At 42.3% G+C, this 24,249-nt stretch overlaps 1 protein-coding gene across 1 annotated transcript in view; it reads right to left on the bottom strand.

Annotated features, from left to right (window-relative positions):
• Positions 1–13,187: 13,187 nt before the first annotated feature.
• cacna1ba (calcium channel, voltage-dependent, N type, alpha 1B subunit, a) overlaps positions 13,188–24,249 on the bottom strand; it is a 141,431-nt gene continuing 130,369 nt past the window's right edge. Inside the window, exons 47-49 of the mRNA XM_076730100.1 lie at positions 23,157–23,391; positions 19,928–20,145; positions 13,188–18,735 (exon numbers count right to left, since the gene is read on the bottom strand). Coding sequence (XP_076586215.1) covers positions 18,181–18,735; positions 19,928–20,145; positions 23,157–23,391 — 1,008 coding nt within the window. The 3' untranslated portion in view covers positions 13,188–18,180. The remainder of the gene's footprint in view (positions 18,736–19,927; positions 20,146–23,156; positions 23,392–24,249) is intronic.

Raw genomic sequence — 24,249 nt, 5'->3', positions numbered from 1 at the left:
TTTGCCTCTGAGGACAGAAAGCTGAGAACAAACACTTCTCATCACCTGAGAACAAGAAAGGTGTCTTCACTATGATGCCTTAGTATACTGTTCTATGTGCATAAAAATAAGCGGAGGAGGAAGATGAGAAAAGGAATTAGCGTTATTTCTTATTCATTATCATTTAAACCTTGAAGTTGTGTCTCTACGTCACACAGCAAAATGCCTGAGCAGGTCTAACATGTCCATTCTGCATCACCTGAGTCTAACTAGTTTACTGTCACAGAGATGGACTTCATATTTCCTGCCTGTGGTGTAAGCTGCAAAGTCATAGCACACACAACTGATTTGTCCTGAATTTTCAAACTTTTCAAAGGAGAGGAAGAAAGTAAGAAGAGGAAGAAATAAGGAGAAGGAGAAGAAGACGAAGAAAGGAAGAAAAAAGAACAAGAAGAGCAAGAACAAGAAGACGGAGAAGGAGAAGTACGAGAATGAGGAGAAGAGGACGAGGAAGAGGAGGAGGAATAAATAGAAGTCCCTAATAAGAGGATTGTAATGTAATGTTGTTTTATGTGTATGCATGTCACACATAATTATACTACTAATAATAATAATAATAATAATAAGAAGAAGAAGAAGAAGAAGAAGAAGAAGAAGAAGAACAATAATAATAATAGGAGCAGTAACACAGAGATCATGTAAAAAAAAAAAAATTCATTCATTCATTATTTTCACCTTGTCGAGGAAAAAGGATTCATTGTTATATACTGTTGTACTGTAACAGTAAATTGTACTGAAGACAGAGAAGAAATAGTTATAAGATTAATAATGATGAAGGTAAGAACAGACTGACTAAAGAGGCTTTAAAAGAGTAAGAAGTAAAGAATAACAACTAGTAATTACATAAATATCAAAAAAATAAAGAAAAACTGAAGTAATAACTAGCAAAGTACGTTAATAAAGCTTTTTGTCTGTGGTGAAAGACGCGTCTGCCCGTACACTAACTTCATCACTTCGTACATTTTATCCCTCTCATCCTTCCCTCCTCTGCAACTGCAGTCTCACATGACTGAGCTATGATAATGTGATGAAAGCTCTGCCATGAAGCATGAGCTGCATTCCTAAATCACACAGGTATTTCAGTCCCATTACTGTACTGTGAGGGAGACGGAGGCAGAAACACAGATGGAAAGGTGTTATTTTTCAAAGCAGGCAGCTTGACTTGATGTGTGCAGGTGGAAGCAGAGAAACTGGCATCTTGACTCCACGTGTTGACTGATGATGAGAGGTAAATTTGGACTTAACTCAGTCCCAGGAAACCAGCCAATCACTGACAGGTTCATGACTATAGTGTCTTCAGCTGCCAGAGAAACACTGCAGTGCACATGAATATGAAACTTGCATGCAGGTTGGTGGGAATTCGAACAAAGGCTTCATTTTATATTTGTAGCAGGGAGCTGCTCAGTACAGCCTGTCTGACAGCTTCTGTGTCAGTGGCCAGCAATAGAACGGTGTATCTGAAGTGACACGACAAAGGTGATGCAGTTAGACCTCTGCTCCACCACCTTTACACCTATCATTGCATATCCACACACAGCTCCAATATCATGATGAATTCTGGTGTGATGGCTGTAGGCCTGATCAACAATGAGGCAGCAGATGTGGACAGAGTGATCTGCTGACCTGAATGTATGACCTGGACAGCATGTGACAAATGAATGTCTTGAATCTTGACCTGTAGTTTATCCTGATATTAGGCTGCTGTCTGTGCTGACAGGACAGCTTGTAGTGAGGACAGTGTCAGCTGTGACACCATGTGTACACTGGCAGCGTATTTGAGACCAACACATCAGCAGCAGCAGTTCTGCTTCACTCTGTGGAAGCTTCCACCAAAAGACTTTTCTGTGCTCAGCTGTGCTTTTGTCATCACACACTGAAGATGAAAGAAAACAGACCTGAAGACTTTTGATTGAAATAAGAGCACATCTGTTCCACCATTCATGAGATGGATGAAATAAAAATTAAAAATGGCTGAAATGCTTCCTGTGTTGTCAGGTTTTCTATCCAAACGCAGTGCAATAACTTTTTTAAAAGTTATGAATGACTGAATGTAAGTATTTTCCACTTCAAAACCTGTTCAGTCAATATTTGAGCAGCAGCTGTGAACAAATCACTCGAGTAATTTTGGCTGGAGCTTGAAAAACTAGCTTTTAAATCTTGTGTTTTCAGGAGGGTGTAAACCGTGGTTTGTTCTGTGATAAAAGATAACACAGAACTGGATAATGATGGGCAATACAACTCCTCTGCTGCTTTTTGCTGCCTCTAATTGTGGTTTTATGTGAATTAAGGGACACAGACAGTCTGAGAGAGCATCACTCAGAATTTCAATGAAATTACACGGAAACCTCTTTGTTGAAGGACAATAACATGGTGTTCATGATGGGGGTCGAAGTTACAGAGCTGTTTTCAGTACCATCACTCTCTGATCAAACAACATGCACTATCAAATATGAGGGGCAACAACAGGAACTTCAACATCCTGATGCTTTTTTTCATAAAATCAGATGCCACTTTGTACATGGTCATTATTGAGAATTAGCAATACACAGTCCTGATGTAAAGTAAGCAACACTCAGCTATCACACTGCATAGATGACCTAGCCATCACCACTGTCTTCACACACATTAATGACCTTTCAGTTCCCGCCTGGGGCACTGTGGGCGCTGGGGGCGTGTCCTCCACCATGCCTTCGGTGCCTGCTGGCCTTTACCTCGAGGAAAGGGGCCTTTCTGTGTGGAGTTTGCATGTTCTCCCTGTGTTCACCTGGGGTATCCTCCACAGAAAACCCCCACTAAAAACATGCAAGAAGATCACCACCTGACCAATGGTGACAAGAAGGAACTGGGTCCCCGGGCGCCGCTGTCGGCTGGAAGCCCACCGCTCCTGGTCTGCCTGTGTTGTGTGATTAATAAAGTATGTCTTAATCTTAATCTTAAGTCTTAATCTTAAAGGTACACAAGCACTCACTTCCAAATTGTCCACATTCCCTGCCTTCAGTGAGACTGACCCTAAAATATTTCCTCATTTCCCCTCCCAGAAGAATAATATTGAGACAAGGAGGCCGGACCCAGTGTTAAAGTAACCCAACACTTCTACAGCATTAGCCTGAAATATCAGATGTGACACCACGCAGCTTTGCAGTTACAGACAAGGAAGTGAATATATACAGTATGACACCTTTCAAGAGCAGACAGTCACAGAGTGCTGCACAACAGAGACAGAAGAGCAAATTAAAGACAGTCTATGTTACATACTGGCTTACATTCAGTAATCATTATGACTGACACATCACCGCCAAGGATGGTTTTCAGATGCACGTGATGAGTTCATGAGACGTGCATCATATACAGCCACAGCCATGTGGAATGGTTATGTGTAATGTCAGCTGCTCTGGCATTATCAGAAGCTTGCTTAAGTAACACATGAGGTAAACTGCTTTCATCCTGTGCGGTGCTTTTCATTGACAGGTGTTAGAAGTGGGGGGGCAGACAGAAGCATTGATGTGCAAACGCTGGATTAAGGGTGTGTCTACATTCATTACTGTCTAACTGTGGGAGTGGAAATGAGCTCCACAGTGATTGTGATTCAGAAAACAGAACCATATGCACAGCTGTAGAACGCTGTTGAACCAAATGAGACAGTGTATTAGATCAGAAGAGACGAGTGCAGACTCAACAGTGAAGCTGGGTGACCAGAGTTTTCTGGATCTATTCCCTGGTGTCACTGTTTTGCTTTAGCAAGCACATTTAATGTGCTTTAACTGCACATTTGCAGTAGGCATGTAGCAGATACTCAGTTTAGACAAGGTGAGCAATGTTCCAGAGATCAGTCCTTCAGGAGTTCATCCAAAACCATTTACTTCTGTACAGTAAATTCAGATGTGCATCAGGACGTTTGAGCATTCCTTCTAAAAAAAACACATTCTTATATCTATGTTTGGCCAGTATGTCCATAAGAGGGAAAACCAAGACAACAGACAGTCTACTTGTATATTACTTGAACAGAAATGTCTTTTAAAATATTAATATACATACACATTACAAAATAAGTAAATAATCTCCTATACCATGTTCTTGAATTATAAGCTTGTTTCATCTTCAATCAATGAAAGTGATGTGCGCAAAGTTTCCAGTTGGTGCGGGTCCACATGTCCTGGAAGATTTCAGTGTCCCGGACAAACAGGAGGAATTCTGGTCACTTATTATCTGATTACGGCTCCTATGTGAGCACTGCAGGCAGCCACAAAACAGGTGCAGTGTAATCCCTCTGGGTGTTTGCACACAGTCAATGTACGTCCACCAAGTGTTTGTTTTTGTCACCGACAGGCTCAGATTGTTATAATAAGTGTCTGACAACATTGTGGAGAGGATCCCTACACAGATCAGTAAGAGCCGTTTTGTTGAACCAGAAACAGCTGTTATATCGCTCTGTTCAAAGCCACCAGACTCCATTCACAGAAACAGTGATTTTATCATTGCAACATCGTGTCAAATGCAACATTCAAACACTAATGTTCACAATGAAATGTATGGATTTTTTTAACAACTCAAATAGAAATTTGAATTTAGAATAGTCGTTGACAGGCCTATGGGCAAGCAACGCCAGAGAAGAGGAAACATATTCACATTCTCTGATGAGTTTTCTCTGCCTGTTTTCACTTAATTTCTATGCAACTTGTGCAGAAAATGCATAAAAACGCCGGTGTCACTGAAGCCTCTGTGGTCAGACTGCCACAACAAGAAAAAGGAGTTTTCACTGTATTTCCATTTGAAAGAATGGAAGAATTTAAAAACACGGAAATGATGAGCAGGACAAATCTGATGTATCAAAACGCTTTGTGTTTGTCATGACTCGAAATCAGTCGCTGTGATGGAGCTCAGACGGCTGTGCGGGGGTGTGCAGCGTCGAGCCTGGTGCCAGTGTGAGTGACTGGGTCAGTCTGGTCAGCCTCTCTGCTGACTGATGGGATCACAGGTAACCTACAATAGGAAGAAGCACATTCCTGTCTGCATGGAATACAATGAGCTCCACACATACAGTATATGAACTCTGGAGGCTTCTGATATGACTCCCAAGAAAGGGGTTAACAGACGTCTCCACTGCTCTGGAGACCCTTTTCATTCAGATTTTAAAGCAGCTGCTGAATATTGACATTGTAGCTACAGATCCTCCTGTTACAATGAACAGAAGATTATTTTTGTTCAAGACATCTGACAACTCACGTCTTCATAGCTTGATATGGGACATATACTGCTATACAGCTGACCAAAAATCTAATGAAACAGTAGATCCCAGGCGTTTAGTGTCCTTGGACGTCTGGGGTTCAGGGGCAGCTAACAGCTTAACATAGTTGGTCATCCGGCCTTGATGAAACCTTTCCAAATGAGCGAGTTTTGGTGGGTTAGCCACTCTTTTTCATTGCGAGTAAAATCCACCAAACCAGACCGGGATCATCTTTCTCAGGAACCTCATATTCTTCAACACCAACACGCAAACACAAATCTTTATGGCTAGATCAGTGTGTTAAGATGTGTATTCCAGGCTGCAGCAGTGCAGACACTGGCAAGCATCAAAAGAGCCATCAGTCACAAAGATCAAGGCCACGGTGACATGGGAGCCAGCAGGCAGCATCAAGCCCTCCTGCTGCTATCAGCTCAGGTTTCAAAGATTGTAACCAGGCACATCACTAAATACAGATCCTTCATGTTTAACATATACAAGGTGTCCCCGCAGCAAACACAGGATATTCTCTTATTTTCAGAGCTGCCCAACTTGATTACAGACTTCTTGGGCTGAAATGTTGTTTCTTTGTTTAGATCAGATGAAAAGTGGAGATAAAGTAAATCTCTTGGTGATTAAAGGACTCTGGGATGCTCAGATCTCTTAGATTGTGTAGAGATAAGTGTTGATTCAGAGATGAATGACATTTTGAAGCTAAAGTAAGACCACAGCTTGGAAAACTCGTTTTAGCCATGCTGGCAGTGTGGCTCTATGAACGGCAGTGTTGGTCTGTTTGGTCCAGACTGAAATATCTCAACAATGATACCATGGACTGCCATGGGATTTATACTATGAATACATTGACGGTCCCCCAGGTTGAACCCCCTGACTGTTCTTCTAACGCCACCATGAGGCTGTCATGTTTGGCTGGTCATGGCATTAGTGATCCCCTGACTTGTTTAGTTCACTGCAAAGCTAATGGCAGTGACAAAACTGTCTTTGTCTCGTCGACTCACAGTGTTTGTACAGTGACATGTCTTTCACCCCAAAAAAGGGATTACCCTCTCGATGGTGACATCTTCTTTTTCACCTGGCTCTGCAGGTTATTATATCGGCGGTCACATGCGGTTTGGCCTCACCTGCATCATGTGACATTTTGTTTTCTTAACAAAGCAGCAAGAACAAGTTAGCACATTTGACCCTTCTGTCTTCTCAGGTGAGCAGCATAAATTGCTCCATCTGAGGTCGCCTGATCAGGATGTTTGCGTTTCCTGAAGAACAGTTAGCGCCAAAGCCCTGTCATCAAGCACAAGAGATCAACTTGAAGGCCCATTCAGCAACTCAGGTCAGCCTGTTGCTGTTCTTGGATGTCTCCAGAGCTCGGCTTGTGGGCCTTAACTGAAAAGATAGAACAGCTTTTAGTAAAGCGTTTCCCGTCTTGTGTTTGGGAAGCAGATTCACTGACGTCAGGATGGAAAGCAAGAACTCAGGTCTAAGAGGTTTACATTACGTTACTCACACAGGGACTGGTTGTCAGGGTCAGCTTCAAGTGAAGCTGACAGTAACAAAAACTGTTGGACACAGGACCCTGATTCTGATAGCAGAAAGGTGTGGGGTGGGGGGCTGTGGGGCTTTCAGACACTGAGTATACTCACACTTCTACATGCTGTCACTGTCACTGAGGGAGAGCTTTGTGCCAAAAAACACATTGGTCACCTATGAAATCACCAGAATGCCTTGATTGTGGTCTTCCGGGATGCCCTCTGGAACTGGAACAATGACTCCCACCCCCTCCAATACACACTCACTGCACTGAGGAGCTCCATCAGTGACAGGATGCTACATCCGAAGTGTGTGAAAGAGCGGTATCGCAGGTCATTCCTCCCTGCAGCTGTCAGACTGTACAATAAAAATTGCTCCAAGTAATCAGTGCAGTAGTCTGTGCAATAATCTGTGCAACAAAACATGTACATAACAGTCTGTAAATACTATCTACAAATTTCTTTCTTTTATTTTTATTTTAAAATTCTCATTCTTTTGTATGTATTCTGATGTTGTTTCTAATTTGCGTGCACTTCTTATATTAATCTGCTCCACTGATGCTGCTGTAATCTGGAATTTCCCCTCGCGGGACAAATAAAGGAATATTGAATTGAATTGAATTGAATTGAATTCACGGTTTATGATGGGGCGGCTGTGGCTCAGGAGGTAAAGCAGTCGTCCACCGATCAGGAGGTTGGTGGTTTGATCCCTGGCCTTGGCAGTCCACATGCCGAAGTATCCTTGGGCAAGATACTGAACCTCAAAACTGCCCCCAATGCTGTCCCATCAGTGTGTGAACTCATATGTACGTCGCTTTGGATAAAAGCGTCTGCCAAATGACTAGTTGTAATTGTAATGATGAATCACAGGACAAGCTAAATATTTAACCCCTGATTACACACGTAGATGTAAAGTAGCTACTCTCTAGCCTCTAATGAGCCTGAAGCTCACACTGTGTTTAACAGACACTGTCCGTCATCATCAGTCGCTCCAACAAGAGCCCCAAAAGGACACGTTTATGTTCAGACATCCTGAACGCCACCTCTCTCGCTCCTCTCCTACTTTCACATCTTCACTCAGTGAGCTGAGGGTTATTTTGACCAGACCAGGGTTGGTGGTGATTGTTGGAACAGTGAAAGACAAACAAAGAAGGTTTTGGTGAGTTTTGTTTTATTTCTGTCGAGTTTGCACCAAGTGTGTTTTACAATGTTAAAATTACAGTTTCTGTAAATGGAGTCTGGTGGTTTTGGCAAGAGTGATATGGAGGCTGTTTCTGGTTAAACAAAAAGGATCTTACTCATTATCAAAAAGGGATCCTTTCCATAACGCTGTCAGACACTTAGAACAACAATCTGAGCCCACAAAAGCATCTGTGATGGTGTGAGTTTGTGTTAGTGCCTCCACACCACGAACGCTGACGGTGATCCCATTAAAACAAATGTATTTTCCAACAGTGATGTGGAAGTCGTCTAACACTTTCATATTTTGGGTGTAATGAGGATCAGCCACAGGGTGCCAGCAGGGCTGTACAGTTTAATCTTCGTACATTAAAATCCCTTTCATTTTCCTTGGAATGTTTGACGATATTACTAAATTCTCGTACTGTAAGACATAAAAACAGAGCTCACCTCTGAGGGTTTAGGGTGACAAAGAGAAAAACTTGACAGAGAGCAGACACACTCACATTTCAGGTCACAGATCATGTTAATCCATTTGCAGTACTTCAATCAACAAATTACCACTAATCCTGAACAAAAACCGGTGATACTCATTAGTCCAAACACGCAGTCAGCTGTACACAGTGCTGCTCGCTCCACTCGTGGCTCAGCTATGAAAGGTGAGTGACATTAATTACTGCTCGTCTGCTCGTCAACACTCGCCGCAGACTTGGACGGATGCCCTGACCTGCTGTCAGGGAGCTCGATGGCGGGCTCTTTGATGTGACATGAGAGGAGAACACAGAGCCCACAGACCAGCCATCTGCTTCAAACATTACATCAGATACAACAGAGTCGATAACACCACACTGTCTGCGTGTCACACACCCAAAGAAGGAATCCTCTCAGGAGTGACACCTCCAGTCACTCTTCAATAAGCTGCAAAAGAACACTGTATATAGCAAGGCCATGGTACCAAAAGCAATATTAGACTGTATGTGAACTAATCAGGACCAGAACAAAAGTGCATGAAGCATCAGACATATCTGCCATTTCTCATAGCAAATCTTTTCTTTCCTGTGTAATCATGATCAGCACTAACATTACTCTATGTTTTGGCTACAGTTTGAGTCATATTCAGTCTGCTGAATATGTCTTATGATACAGCCTTGTTATGACAGATACTGTTACTAATCAAAAAAACGAGGGGGGGGGGGGGTGATGCAGGCCAAACACACGAACACCGTGAGCTGGGCAGAGCCATCAGCTGTCATTCATCTTCCGTGGGAAGCAAAGAGTCTCCAGCATGAAGAGATGAGGCAGACAGGGAGGACAGAGGAGTGATGGTAGACCCAATCACGTCTGACTTCACTCATATCTTTACTGTCACTAAAATGTTTTTTGCAGCTTATTTTACTTCTGAAATAACACACAGATGTAGATTATTGGGAGCCAAACCATCTGTAACGATCAAAGCAACAGTTAAGTGCATTTGGACAGACAACACAATGGACAGAGCCGGCTGAGCTGGCTCAGCATCAATTTAAGAAACTGGACATTTAATGAGGTTTTGCTCTCTGGAAGCCGGCCAGGGGGTGAAGAAACAGGAGGCTGAAACTTTTCCCGTCTGCAACTTTGTGTTTCTCCCTTCACTGAAACGCTGTGTCACATGGCCTCACTACAATTTAAAGAGAAACTACATGAGGAGCTCTGCTCAGGCTGAAGACAGGCAGAGCTATGCTGTCAGCTATGTGAGGTCAGCAGACTGTGCGTACCGGCCTCAGTGGGCCCCCTGCTGCTTTTAATACATCCATTGTCATGCCTGTGGAAATAAGGTCAACACATACAATAAAACAGACCACTTGATGTAAGTGTAAATCTTTCAGTATGAACTGCTGCTAATGACGGCTTGAAACGACGTTCAGCAGCCACCTAATGTCCTCAGCTCATCTGACATCCTCAGTAACATCAGAGGACTGACCTGCAGCTGATCCACTGTCTGCTTCACATTTATCAGCAGGCTGAGTAAAACAATAAGAAGTCATGTTGCACAAATCACTGAAACACTACTAGCAACATGTTTTCCCTCTGATTGTTTTCTTTCTTTTCTCCTTCAGTTAGTAACATGATTGCTTAAAGCTGCAGTAGGTAAGATGGAGAAGAGAGCAGACTCAGCCTGAAAATTTGAACAAACACAAGTTCCACGTCACTCCCCCTCCCTCTCCGCTGCACTCATGCCCTGCCTCCAAGCCCCTCCTCCCTGCGGCGTCTACGTGGCTCCCATGACAACCAGTAACGTTAGCCTTAGCATTGGAAACAAGCTAACTCTGCCCAGCCGCTACATCACAGTGGTTAACATACTGTACGCGGTGCGGAGTGTTACTGTAACAATCACCATATTAGCTTTTTGGTTATTTGTTGTCTTAGCCGTATATACTGTTGTTGTTGTTGTTGTTGTTGTTGTTGTTGCGGCGGTATGGGCAGTTTCTCCTTTGCGGGTGGCTGTTGCTCCACCGTAGCTTTCACTAGCCTCCTGACGCCGCTCACAGAGCTGTTTGACTGAGTGGCAGCTGGCAGCATGAGTGGAGGGAGGGGGTGGTTCGCAGCGTGTGTGAGTAGTGATTGACAGATGTCAGACACTCCCTCAGACGCTCCTCTGGCTCTGATTGGTTGTTTTGTGTCGGGCGCGGTGGATTCTTGTAAATGGCAGTAGGAGCAGTAGATGGGACCAATGCAGCTGTTTTTTTTTTTTCACAGATTACATGTTTCATGTACTGCTGTCTGGGCATAGGGACAGTTTTAGCAAATATGACAAAAATTACTTTTATACAAGTTACCTACTGCAGCTTTAAAGGTTGACCTGAAGCCCTCAGCATCAGTGCAGGAAAGCATCTGGTGAAAAACGCTGCTGTAAGAGTGGACTAAACCATGGGCGTCTTTCAGAGGGGACGATAAATAGTCTGTCAAGTGATTTACTCAGCCAACAGTAATACTTTACCTCCAGTGCTAAAAATGCAGTACAAGTCAAAATGTTGCTAACATTTGATGACAGGGCAGATAGGCAGGATTGTTCTTTTCATGTTCTTTTCACTGATCTGGGATTGGGTGTGATCATGAACGAAACTGAAAATCAGCTGCAGCTTTCAGAAACGCTTACAGTTCAATGACAGCTTGATCCCACAGGAAAACCAGATTTGATGACAGCTCTGGGCTGAGTAGGGCAAATACTGTTAAAACGAATTAAAGGAACATTTCATCTCAACATTGCGTTGGGTGGCATTTTAGGCCCATGGTGGTGGCATGTTTCTACTTCAGCCCAAAGCGAGAGGCGTGAAGTCACAGTATGTTTCACATGCAGACACAGGAAGAAGCAAAGAGTGACTAAAATTAAGTGTATTAGAAAAAGAGGTTTCTGAGAAAACTACCTGCACAGAGCTGTTGCTATACTCTCCACTGCACATCAAATAAACTTTGATGTTAGGTTAAAACGTGAGAAGATGGCGTTTCAGTACAGCAACAGCGGCGCTCAGTGGAAGAACCTGGTACTACAAGTCAATATCCCAATTTTAGCATCCGCAAGTTCACCTTCTCAGGAACAGATCTCCAGGGATCTGTCAGGACCACTGAATGCAGAGAGCTCACACACAGCATGGAAATAATTTGGGTTACATCAGAAATGTATTTATACTTTGACCTATAAGCTCCTCACCTTCTCCCAACAAGCAATGAATAAAACTGGAACAAATCTGAAGGCTATTCAGTGAAACTACTGAGCTTCATGGTTCTCTGGAACAGCCGCACTGTTTCTGAAATATTTCAATAGCAACTTTCAAGTCTAACGAAAACTATTTACTACTTATTGTCATGAACGTGTATTTTACCTGTCCGCTGAAAACTCCACGTGTCTCCATGCATCACGTCCACAGCCAGTATGTACACACACAGCAAGAAAAGCTGCACTTTGCGCCCTGAAAACATGGCCTCGTCGTTACTCTGAGCCCCGGACGACAAAAAGTCTGACAGCAGACAACATTAAACTCGCGTCGTTAAAATCTTCTTCCTGGTAAACGTCTCATTGTTGTTCTCATCGTGCCTGCTGTCACTTCACCATCACCAGGTGATGGACTGGCCAGGACTTCAGCACGCTAGTCAAGTCAGAAAGACTTCACAGGGTAACTTCCGGTCAGCAGTATCAAAACAAAAGCCATACCATGAATCGAGTATTGAATGTAACACTGCTGACAAATGCAAAACAAGTAAATAGACTATATTATAAACACACGCTCACATTTGTATATCTAAATATGAACGAAGGCTTTACCAGCATCACGTGAACGCTGATCCTCTGCTCTGGCCACAGGAGGACTGAGAGCTTGATTTTGAAAAGATGCCAGTTAACTTTTTTAGCAAGTCACAAATATGGACAAAGACACTTTCTCAGTTTGATGGAAACTGTTCATTTAGTTCATTTGACTGACTGCACCAGTGAATACTGACAACTGGAGGAGGACACTCCGTCTTTCTTCTTTCTTTCTGGCCTGGACTGTTGTCTCCCATTAAGTCCAGTTTTCATTCATGCTATTCAACCAAGACAAGCAATAAACAATTCCTTTTCTCTTTCACGTGTTTAGACATGGTTTTATTTTAATTTTCAAAGGTCTACACTTAAAACCTTTAATGTGAATACTTACATTTAAGATTTAAAATTTTCCATTTCAGGATTTGAAGTATCATTTTCCATTTTCAAACTGCTATTTCATAATATAGTCATTTTGATATACACTTTAGTGTTCCAATTTTCTTCTTCTTTCCAACATGTAATGGTCTTACAATCCTCTTGCATTTTATCTTTTAATTTTAACCCCAGATAATATGATCCTCTAGCTTGCTGCTCAGTGTATCAGAAGGGAGAGCCTGTATAAGCAACACTGTCACTATAAGCCTAAAAGGCCTAAATCAATATGAGACTGGTGAAGGCTGTTTGCATTGGGTTGAAATACTAAAAAACAAAGGCAAATGTCTCAATTTGAAAACAAATATAGCCCATCATCTTTGCCCCAAACTAATCTTACCTCAAGCTTTCCTCCTTGAGCTTTCTAGCACATCTTGATTGAACAAGACTCAGTCTAATGGAGTAAACATCCCTCTCACAGTCATCCAGCAGATTAAGTGGGCAGTGTACCACAAGTGCATCCAAACACTCACGTCATTGAGTTCATAAGAGGCAGTTTCATTTCATTCTTTTTTATTTCAAGGAGCTTTGCTTCATACAAAATGTTTAATGTAGAAACAACTGCAGAATTCAAAGTCTGGCCAAGAAACAGAAAATCAGGCAAACAAATATTTCACTGAATCCCAAGACCTAAAGAAAGGAATGTTCCAGTTCTGCTGCACGGGGTGGAACTGTCAAGAATGTTCAATACTGTTTTTAATAGAAATTTGTCTTTTCAACAAACCCCACAGTTTATATCAAATATTAAAAATCAACAACAAAATAACACATGGTATCTAAAAGTACTAAGTTTTCTACATGCACATACATTATTAGAACATGCAAACATTAGTATTTTCTCAAGAAAAGCCACATCTACACTGCCAATGGTATGCAGAAATAAAGAGATTGGATTGCTTGTAATGTCTGGTAGCCTACTGGTCCAGACGTGGGCACAGGTACGTTTCCTTTGACGCAATACAGAGGCCGCATAGTTAAAGGAGGTACAGATATCTCACTGATTTTTTTCTTTTTTTTTGTTGTTTGCGTTTTTTCTTTTGCCATAGTGTGACAAAACTTTCAGAATGGTAAAATGTATCTGCAGAAGAATGTCTTCCTGTCTTTGATGAAAAGAATCACATTGACAGTATTCAAGGTTGCGTTACGAAAACCTTTTTATTGTGACCCAACAGGACACACCTCCCATTTGGAGCCATGGGATTGTCACTGACATTGTCGAAGTGGGTAAATGTTATGCATGCAAATATACGTATAAAGTTGCTGTAATCCTAGATATTCTAGATAATCTGTTTTTTGTTTACACTTTGTGCCTTTATGCATTTTAAGTCTTTCGTGTTTGCATGTTTTGTTTTTTTTTTTCATAGCATTTTCTACAAAACATTTGGTCACAATCATGCTGAAGCCTGAATGTGAAGAGACCAGCATGTAAAGCTACAGAATGGATGAAGAAATGGGTTTGTCTTGTTGCATAGCCCTACTCTCTTGTTTTCAGCTTGTGTCTAGCTCATATAATGTGTGTCTCTGGTTAAACAAGGCCCCTGTTTTCCCCTACTACCTGCTGAGTCTCTCAAAAAATCCTCCACAAATACCTCCCGGTCAATCAGCTGCTGCAAAGGTTCAAATCTTTCCCTCATGTTGCAGATTGCCATGATGTGAAAGCACAACAACAGATCACAGTTTCACAAAAGACAATATGATGTTGATGCCTGTCATGTGTATCAAGCAAGTTGCATATAACAAATATTGTTTTTGTATAAATCAGCCCACAGATCCAGTTCAGAGCAGAGTACAGTTTCAGGCATAACAGACAGTCCTCAGAGCTCTGTGACTCGTAGATGTTGTGAGGATGTTACTAGAAATTGGACAGCTGGAGATTTTCTTCCTTCAAATCGGAAGCAGAGCTCAGTGAGGCAGCAGGGCAGGTGTTGGCCAGTTGAACCACTTGAAGGAAAAAAATCCATCCTTGACTCCCATCAGATCCTCTTCTGACCATTGTTACATATCAGTCTGTGGTCCTATGTTCATTCCTGGAGTTGAATGGTGATTTGGGTTGTAATTCATCTTTTGGAGTGCAAACATTCTTTCCAGTCTCACAGACTCAGATGAGATTTGGTTATTTTGACACAGAATTTCAAACTTGGTTTACTGTCTCAGTATTTTATGCTTTTTATATACAGCTGAGCCTGCAAGACAAGAGTCCCTCAGTCTGCCTCATCTCCTACTTCAACAGAACTTCTAATTCTAAAGGAATTTCCTCATTTTTCCAGAATGGGTTTTAACAAGCCCCAGCAGAAGGCATCCACTTCTTGCTTTCAATCAAAAGTGTGTATGTGGACATATTAGGTGTGTCCCAGGTCCTTACTCGAGATAGCTTGACTGATGTTAGCTTAGATACATCAGGAAATGATGAGACGTGCATCAACAGACATCAATCAAACTGTTATTTGGAATGACAATTCAACTGGACAAAAAGAAGGCAAAATGTGTTTGAGCAACCATTCAATACTTGTACTACTTTTTTTGTTTTCCACAGTCCTCCTCAAGCTTCTTCAAGGCTCATTTCTTAAAATGTGTTGAGAGTTGCAAATGGCTCCTGTGGAGCCACAACATTGTGGTCGCCATCTTGTAACAATGTCGATCAGGCTTTCTGATCCCATAAAAAAGGTTCTCTCACAAATCGCATTGTCCATCAACAGCATGCCAGAGAGTCAAGTGGTTTCAGTGTGCTTTCTGACATCTTTGAGAATACTTCAGCTTCTCCACTGTGAGCACACTACATATGCCAAACCATCTTGGAGTCAGTGTGTGGTATGGAATTGGGACACAGCTAATAATGCTATTGTTGCTAATGTGGGTAAGGAAGTTGGTCACTCTGCCTCTTTTACAATCAGTTTTCTCCCTGTGTGAAGTTTTGACACCAGTGCAAAGTGGCAGATCGAGAAAAAAACATAACCAAACAAAACTTTTCCATTGTGACACCAAAGCCTGTAATATCAATGAACTAGATCGCTGTAACATCTCCTGTTATCAAACTCCATGGTACAGTAGCTGCTGGAAATAACTTGGCATGACATTATAACATCAATTTTTTGCCAGTTACACATGAGAATAAGAAAAAAAAAACATCACAAAACATCAAACTGCACCCAGAAATGCAAAATATATCTGCAACAGCTGATGTTTACCAGTGTCAGTTTTATCCACATATATGCACACACGGGGCCCGGCATGACTCAGATATCCATTAAGAGTCAGACTGCAAGCCCCTTTGCTACTCTGGGTCCTATATGAGAAAGTACACACTGTTTAATCTCCACTGCTTCAGATTCCAGGTGCACAACACACAGGACACTGTGATATCCTTATCAAACACACACACACACACACACACACACACACACACACACACACACACACACACACACAAACATAAATAAATAAATCTACAAGGTGGTCATAGCAGGTAGCTGACCAGGTCAACATGCACACTGTGTTACTGGCATTAATGTAATTGGATTGATATATTTATGCAGTATTCATAGCTGTTAAATGTTCACATAGTGTTTCCACTATGCTGATTCTTCCTCACCCATACATGATTTCATGGTTTATCAAAAACAAGAAAAATAATCGACTTTCAGAAGGTCGTTTTTCCATTCCTGTCTTTTAAGCGTACTGTAGGTGTCGTTTCTCTGCTCGCAGATAAGGCTTTCTGTACATGTTTCCTGCAGAGCTACATACAGAATGAACCAAACGTCGACTCAAGTGTGGATGCATTAGAAAACAGTTGACATTGCATCTTTTTCTACAGTATATCTAAAAGGATAGGCACTTTGTCTTAAAACATCGCAAAGAAGTCTGTAAGAAACATTAGACCTGAAACGATGGCAAACCGTAAGCAGTTCACATCAAACACAACTTTGTTTTTTTCATGTCATACAAAAAATGCACACAATGAAAAGAGAACATCTACAAGGAAATCTTTATAGAAAACAAATCGGTCAGTCTGGTACTTTTCAAAACCATGCGATGCTTCTCTCTTGAAGTTTGCAAGAAACGTTTACTGGACAAAACAATCACTGCTGTGTGTGTGACAGCACTTCACCTGTTCGACTGACACAAAGGGAATGTCATAAAGGATTAGGCATCATCATGGAATGGTAGAGTCCTAAACTAAAGAACAACACAGCTGTTTATACAGTGACATAATGTCTTTAAGGTTTTCTAACATTTTAAACTGTCATTTCACCAAACTATTGACCCGCTTTTTGTCCAGTTTCCATGACTTGCAGTGCCATCACTTGCAGTTGAAACTGCCATACTGACTCTCAAACGCACTTCAAACCTTCAGCATGCTGTCAGTAAGTAACCTTACAGCCTCAAAATGAAATGGTCTGTTATACAGCATGTTGTGCTGTTAGCTGTAATAAGAATTTGGAGGATTGTGCACAGCTCACCATGAGTGTCCTGATGTCTTTAACCATTAGGGTTAGAGTTAGCCGCAGGCAGCTGCTGATTCAGCAGTGAAAAAGCTCTGATGACTCCACTGTACACTACCTGCTCAGAAGCAAACAGCAGACAGACACAGTTAGAGATGAGCTGGTGGACACAGTCGAGCATTGAGCAGCTAATGAGCCAGATGTTTTTCTCTGGAGCTGGTGGAAACCAAACCAGAGTTAAAAGGAGAGTCACTAGTGGAAACATCACTCCAAATGAATGCTAGGCAACCATTTGCTAACATGTTAGCCTTATCAATCTTATAAGGTGATCATATATTGTGTCAAAGTCACAAATGAAGCTTAACGTTTTTGCTAATTAATATTAGCAATTAAGCCACAAAGTTAGCTGCACAGACCCTTTCACTATTTCCGAAGACTCCTGTTTGGAGCAAAGCAGCATGCACAGCTTAAGTTTTGAACATTAATGTGAATAAAGTTTAACTGCTCAGTAAAATAACCACCCTCAACCACAAAAGCGAAACACATTAACGCTCGTGTTTCCCTTGAATACAGACTGGAGTTATGGTTGACACACAGCAGGTCTGCTAGTTTATCTACAGCATCCAAATATTTCTTCCCTTTTCCTCCAGAATCAGCAGATATCATCTTAATGCACTGTAAAATCTGGGTTCATAATGCAATGCTGTTTGAGGATCAATATGGTGGCATCAAGAAAACACTGAAGTCAAAGCACTGAAGTCAAAGCAAACCAAGCTACTTTAAGACATCTGAGATTGGCAAAAATTCTACTCGTCTGTTCCATAATGCTACATGCCCTTTGCTAAAGATGACACTTTTTTGTTCACATTCAAATGTTACCCACGTCAAACTTTCTCCCTGTTTAGAATGTTTCCCTAACCATAGCTCTCCAAGTTAGGATTCAACAGCATTAAACACACAGTGACAATGTAAACTAAAGCCTTCAAAGAAGATGATAAAACTCATCACAATTCCTCAAAAATGCATTAAAAAGGTTGGTTTAAAGCCATGCTAGCACCATTCGTCCTCCTCTGCCTCCTGGTAATACCTGGGTGCCCTGACGCCAGAGCCTGGGCTGGTGCTGCCCCCAAAGCTGAAGTGGTACCCGTTGGGCACCCCAAGGTTCTGCTGCGGAGCAGGAAGCAGGGCTCCCATCATGCGAGGCAGTGCGGTCCGAGATGAGTGTCCGACACCGGGGCTGGGCGTCAGTGACGCCGCATCCTGGAAGACGTCCAGCTGTTCCCGGAGGCTGCCATAGAGGCTGCCCAGGGCCTCGTCATGGCCCTGGCCCAGAAAGGGCTCGGAGCTGATACGAGTGACGGGGCAGGGGAAGTGGCGGGAGCCGCTGTGCCGGAGTGCGTTGTGCTCCGACAGGCCGCGGCTCAGCCGACCGGGACTCAGAGAGGCCTGGCTGGACACAAAGTGCACGGGGGAAGAATTGGCAGTCTTGTAGGCCACCCCAGGCCGCGGGGTGAGGGGGGTCTGGGGGAGCTGCCGACGTCCACGGCTTGGCGTGCTAGAACTGGAGCTCAGTGCCACTGGGCTGCCTTTAACCCAACCACTGCCCTAGATGAAAATTGGACAAGCAATTTGAAACGATAGAACGATGAGGAAAATATGTAAGAGAGGAAAGGAAAACAGGGACAGGGCCACCAGAGGAAGGAAAGGAAGGACACCAAAATGTGATATGTGATGACACAAAAAATGACAGAGAACAAATGAGGGAGAGGGCACAGACAGAGAAAAGAGAGTGAAAGAAGAAGCACTAATGGAAATGGAATGATAGATATACAAAATGAATGGAAAATGATGAAAAGAGAAAGTGGGGAAAGAAGTGAAAGGCCATGAGAGGCTGCACTACAGGCAGACAGAGGAGAAAGTAGCCATAAGAGCATGCAGAGGGATCGCTGTAAACCTGAGACAGAGTCTGTATTCAATTTCCCTTTTTACTCTGTCTCTCTCCTAAACTGCCTCTCCTACATTCAGCACACTAACTGTTCCATGCTGGTCTAAGGAAAGTTCGCCTTTCTATGCAGAGGAAAAAACACACATTTGACCTCAAATCATGTCAGTGAATTTGGAGTTTAAATATATACAGGCGACATTCATCAGACTGAAACAAGTGATTTATGAGACACTTAAGAGAGTTTGATGAATCCGACTTGGAACTTGAAATCTGACTTAAACAAACAAACCTCACAGAAAAAATGAACGTTCCACGAGGCCATTTGTTTTTGTCTGCTGGTTCCAAATGAAGAATCCATTCTAAAAACTCACAAATATATAGTTCCTTTAAGTCCCAGTGATGTCCTCCAACAGCTGCTGCTGTAGTTTTTATCAGATTACTCAAACAGGAGGAAAGAGTGCATTGGTTGGGATTATCTCTGATGCAACTGAATTGACATTGGTGTCATTGGTCTGATTCAGTGTTTGTCCTCAGCAGCTGGAGGTGAACCGATTGTCTGGAGGCTGAAGGATCTCAGTGCTGAACGGAAATGTTCCATATAAACCTGTTTAACTGTGATGACGTTCATCAAATCAGATGTAAGCTCATTCTACAAATTGTCTCCACATCTTCAGACCTAGCATTGCACATACTGCCAACACACGTCATTCTACAACACTGCCATGGAACGAGGAGCCTTAACCTCAGCTGAATACAAGGTATCATTCTGATCAAGTTCCACACACGTCTAAATCCCCTTCACCTGGTCTAAAGCCTTGTCTGTACCTACTTTACAGGCCTGTGCCTTCCCACCTGCTTGTTGCTGGTTTCCTGCCCCTCGCTGGGGGAGGCGGCACAGCTGGCGGTGGCAGATTTGGTGTGGCAGTGTTCCCGGCTGCAGTAGCGGTCGCACGAGTAGTAGCGCTGCTTGTCCGCAGAGGAGTGGTGGTGTTTCCTCTCGTGGGAGCGTCCGCGGTCGTGAGCCCGCTCTCTGGAGGCAGCTGGGTCAGATGCTGGTTCTCCTGGAGCACCTGTGGACGAGGACAAGGTGATGCTTCTGTGTTCTACAGAGTATTTTAATCTTAACTTTTGTGTCTTTTGGTGTCAAGATGTTGCATTCTAGTCTACTTATCAAGACATTTGTTTCTCTTCAGTAAGAAGCAGTCCTGAGTCACAGCAGACATTTTGACACCAATGTATTTATTAGAAAGTTGGAAACTACTGACTCTTCATTGAGGAACATTTAAAACTGCAGACCATGTGATCATTTATGGCAGGCATCTCCAAACTATTCCACAAAGGGCCGAGTGGCTGGACGTTTTCTTTCCATCCAAGCAGCAGCACACCGACTCATTTCATCAGCTGATCTCAGTCTTCAGACAGCTGATTGGTCAGACTTCGTGCTCTTGATTGGTTGGAGGAAAAACCTGCAGCCACACGGCCCTTTGTGGAATAGTTTGGAGATGCCTGATTTATGGCCATTAACTGTATTAATGACTTATGAACATTCATTACTGCAGAATTCGTGGTTTATGAGCATTTTCATGGCACGTAACTCCTTATCAATAATTTAAGAACAGTGTATGCAGAGTTGATGATTGATGCTTCTTTAATGGTTTAGTGAAATCTATAGCAGACTCAAATCTATAAGCTGGAACTTATAGTCCACGCTTGTCCTGCTGAGGAGAATATCAACTTTGTTCATCTCCCCAACCCTCTGATGTCTTTGTGTTCAAGTGTCCGAACTCTCTCTCTAGTTTCTCCTCCCTGTCCTCTCTTTTCATTCAGGCCTCTCTGTGCTGCACCATTGGTCATCCTGGAACCTCTCTCCACGCTGTCGGTGTCTCATTCCAGATGTTTTGAATCTGGATCTTCGTCCTTCAGGAATTCACTCTCTCCTGTAGTCTCTCTCTCTCCCCCTTGAGTGAGTGAATGTCATCCTTGTTTCTCTCTCCCTCTTGTTATTGTTATTTTCTCCTCCCTGTGTGAATATCTATGTGGTTGAGCTTTGTCTCTTGTGAGTTTGTATCGCCTGTCCTCTTTCCAGGTCTCCATGGTGGAGAGGAGGTTGTGTGGCTCAGGTTTGTCATCTGCTGAGACTGTAAGGCCCCTTGAGGCATTTTTGTGATTTGTGATATTGGCTTGTATAAATACAATTGACTTGGTTTGATTCATTAGAGCGAGCAACTCTTGACTTTCTTTTACCAATGACTTTATCCACGACTTATTCATGAGTTTTTTTTTATTATTATTCTTTTCTTCTTTTTCAGTTTAAACAATAGGTACTGTATATAAAGCAGTAGTAAAGTTATTACTTACAACTGATAAATGCTATAAGAAGGTCTACTTGGTGAATTGGAACTTAAGTGTGGAAATTCAACTGTGTGCTCTTGTGGAAAACCCTGACTGCACATGTGCATGTGTGGGAAATCACTTTTAAACTAGACTGAAGCCTAGTCCACACGAACACAGGAATTCATCAAAACATAGCTTTATTTAGAAGATAAAGATATTTAGACACTCTGTTTGCAGTGCTGGCATGTACACAGGGAAAGAGTGTCCTGTCATATTCTTTGTTTACTATGAAGAAGCTGAGTTTGGACCTCTAGTCAATGTTAAATTTAGCTGATCTAGCTGTGGCCCTTGGTGCAAGAGTGAGGGGAATACCACAATCAGAAGGATCCAACCTCTGGGAATCAATGTCTCCACCAAGCCTCATGGCAATCCATCCAATAGTTGTGTAAGTCTGGATCAAAGTGACGGGCCAACAGACCAACACTGCCATCCACAGAGCCACAGCGCTAGCATGGCTAAAACACAAATATGGTGAGCCCTGCTTAATTTTTAGGAAGTTTCTTTTGGACAGTTCATAACCTGTGTTTCATTGCTTTTAGTGTAGAGTATCAGCATCTGATTTTTTTGTTTTACAATCTATTTTAGGTGCTCCTCTAAGCTTAATTAGAACGCAATTCTTTGTACTTTCTTTCTGCTACTAGGATCTACAGTCCACAAATACCACTTAGTAGCAACAAGTAGTCTGTAAAATCCCACTGATGCACACTATCTGCATGGCAAAAGCTCCATGAGCAGCTGGTTCTTGGACCACTCCCCCATTGAAAAGGAGAACACTGCAGTAGAATTTAGACAGACTGTAACACCAAAGGGCTTCTATCCCCTCTGCTGACATTTTTCCCTCTCCACAGCCTTGCCCTGCAGAGAGGCTGCCTATAAATTACTGGGTCGTTGGCTGTTCATGTCTGTCTGTCTCTTTTATCTGAGTAATAAAGAGCATGTGTATGGAGCTGCAGGAGAGAGAGCATTGCTGATCTCTATCACAGCTGAGACCCTGCAGGGTAGACACGACTCGTGTTTTCACACAAAAGGTGCTGTGTCCATCTTTTCCACAGAGGTGGACGTTACATTGTTCTATGACAAGGATAAAATCATGGCTGTGAAGTACTGTGATCTTTCTCTGGTTTCTTTTTTTAACTCTTGCCTGAATACATATTACCTTGCATTCACAACTCATGCTGTAACTTTTTTTCTAATTACCTTGGCACTTTGTAACAGTGTTCTTTCTTCATAGATATTTTGTCATTTTATTTCCAAATGAATGGAAAAGACAAAATGAAAGTGAAAGAAATGAGTGACTGTGTTATCAAAACTTACAACAAAAATGTGCTTTCCTGCAAACTGTATTCTGTATGTTACTGGTATGTGCATATCTGTACTGAAAGTCCCACTGGGTGGGACATTTGGGGAGGTAAACTTATTGGCTTTCTGGCAGAGAGTTAGATGACACAATTGATACCACTCTCATATCTATACATAGAATCTAAGGGTGCAGCCTGCAGGCAGATAGCTTGGCTAAGCTCAGTCTTTTAGACCAAAAAGGTCCTAAGAAGAGCAAAAATGCTTTAGAAAGGACATGATGAGTAAGACCTTCGCTATTTTTTGCTGGAAATATCCAACAAATGGAACTCCAGGGTACACAGAGTATTTATATACTGTGTTCTCAGGTTGTGTGTTGATGCTGACTAACCAGCAGAGGTGGGCTGTTGTCCACCCAGAGGTGTATCCAAAGACCTCTGTCTCTTCTCTCTGTCTCTGTCTTTATCTCTGTCTCTGCGGTGGTGGCAGCGGTGGTGGTGGTGATGGTGGTGGGGTCGATCTTGGCTGGGTTTCTCTAGGGTGTAGTCCCTCAGGTTGACCTCCTGGGGCCGCTGTGGGGCCACAGTGGAAGCTGAGCGCTTCATTGGGCTGGCATCAGGGACAGACTGAGGAAAGAAGGAGACAAAGGGAGGCTCCATGAGAATCATCTCTGATACAAAGTTTCATCCAGCAAGACAGTACTTGTAGTTTTCACTTAACTCAGGTTCATAATATGCTCATTGTTTACTTACAGTTTGCACTGAGACACTCCAGAGATCAGGGACTGACTGCTTTCACTCATACAGATGGCATGTTTACACATTAAAACAAGATTTTTATTTTTTTTTTTACTCAACCATGTGATTGAAGGTACTGACCAAAGAAAAGGCATTAGACCTGAAATGAAATGCTTTGAATATTTTAGAAAGGGAATAAAAACACTTCGGTGATCTTTACATTAAGACTGTGGCAGTGGGAACACCTGGCCAGCCTGCACCTACAGCTCTGACTTAACAACAATTCTTTGTGTACTGAAGGATAAAGGAGCAGGTGTTCCATTCAAATCAGTGGGACTTAATTAATGAAGTTTAAGCATGGACAGACTCCCTGTATTTACAATCATTTGTTAGATCACTGATGTCTATTCCACTTTTATTTTTTTTGTTTTTTTTAATGTAATTGGATGATAGTACTATAGCTTACCAAACTCTGAGGACACGGATGACAGAATGTGCCTTTAGGGGGTCTTTGGAGATTAGCAGATGCATGCAGTTTTTTTTTATTTATCCATCTCAATTAAGTTTATCCATCAAAACTCTGCCCATGATGACCTGGACCAGGGAATTACACAATACCACTGAGGACTGTTAACACTGTTAACCTTTTAAAGGTTGATTCAGATATATATATTCTTACACAATATATTCGAAAAGCGCTAAATTAGGCAAAATAAATAAAATTTACCAGAATTCCTCTATCAGAAT

Source organism: Chaetodon auriga, chromosome 5 (assembly GCF_051107435.1).
Source record: "Chaetodon auriga isolate fChaAug3 chromosome 5, fChaAug3.hap1, whole genome shotgun sequence".
In the NCBI taxonomy this organism is placed as follows: domain Eukaryota; kingdom Metazoa; phylum Chordata; class Actinopteri; order Chaetodontiformes; family Chaetodontidae; genus Chaetodon; species Chaetodon auriga.
The sequence above is the reverse complement of the archived record's forward strand: the minus strand, read 5'-3'. Positions and strand labels throughout refer to the sequence as shown.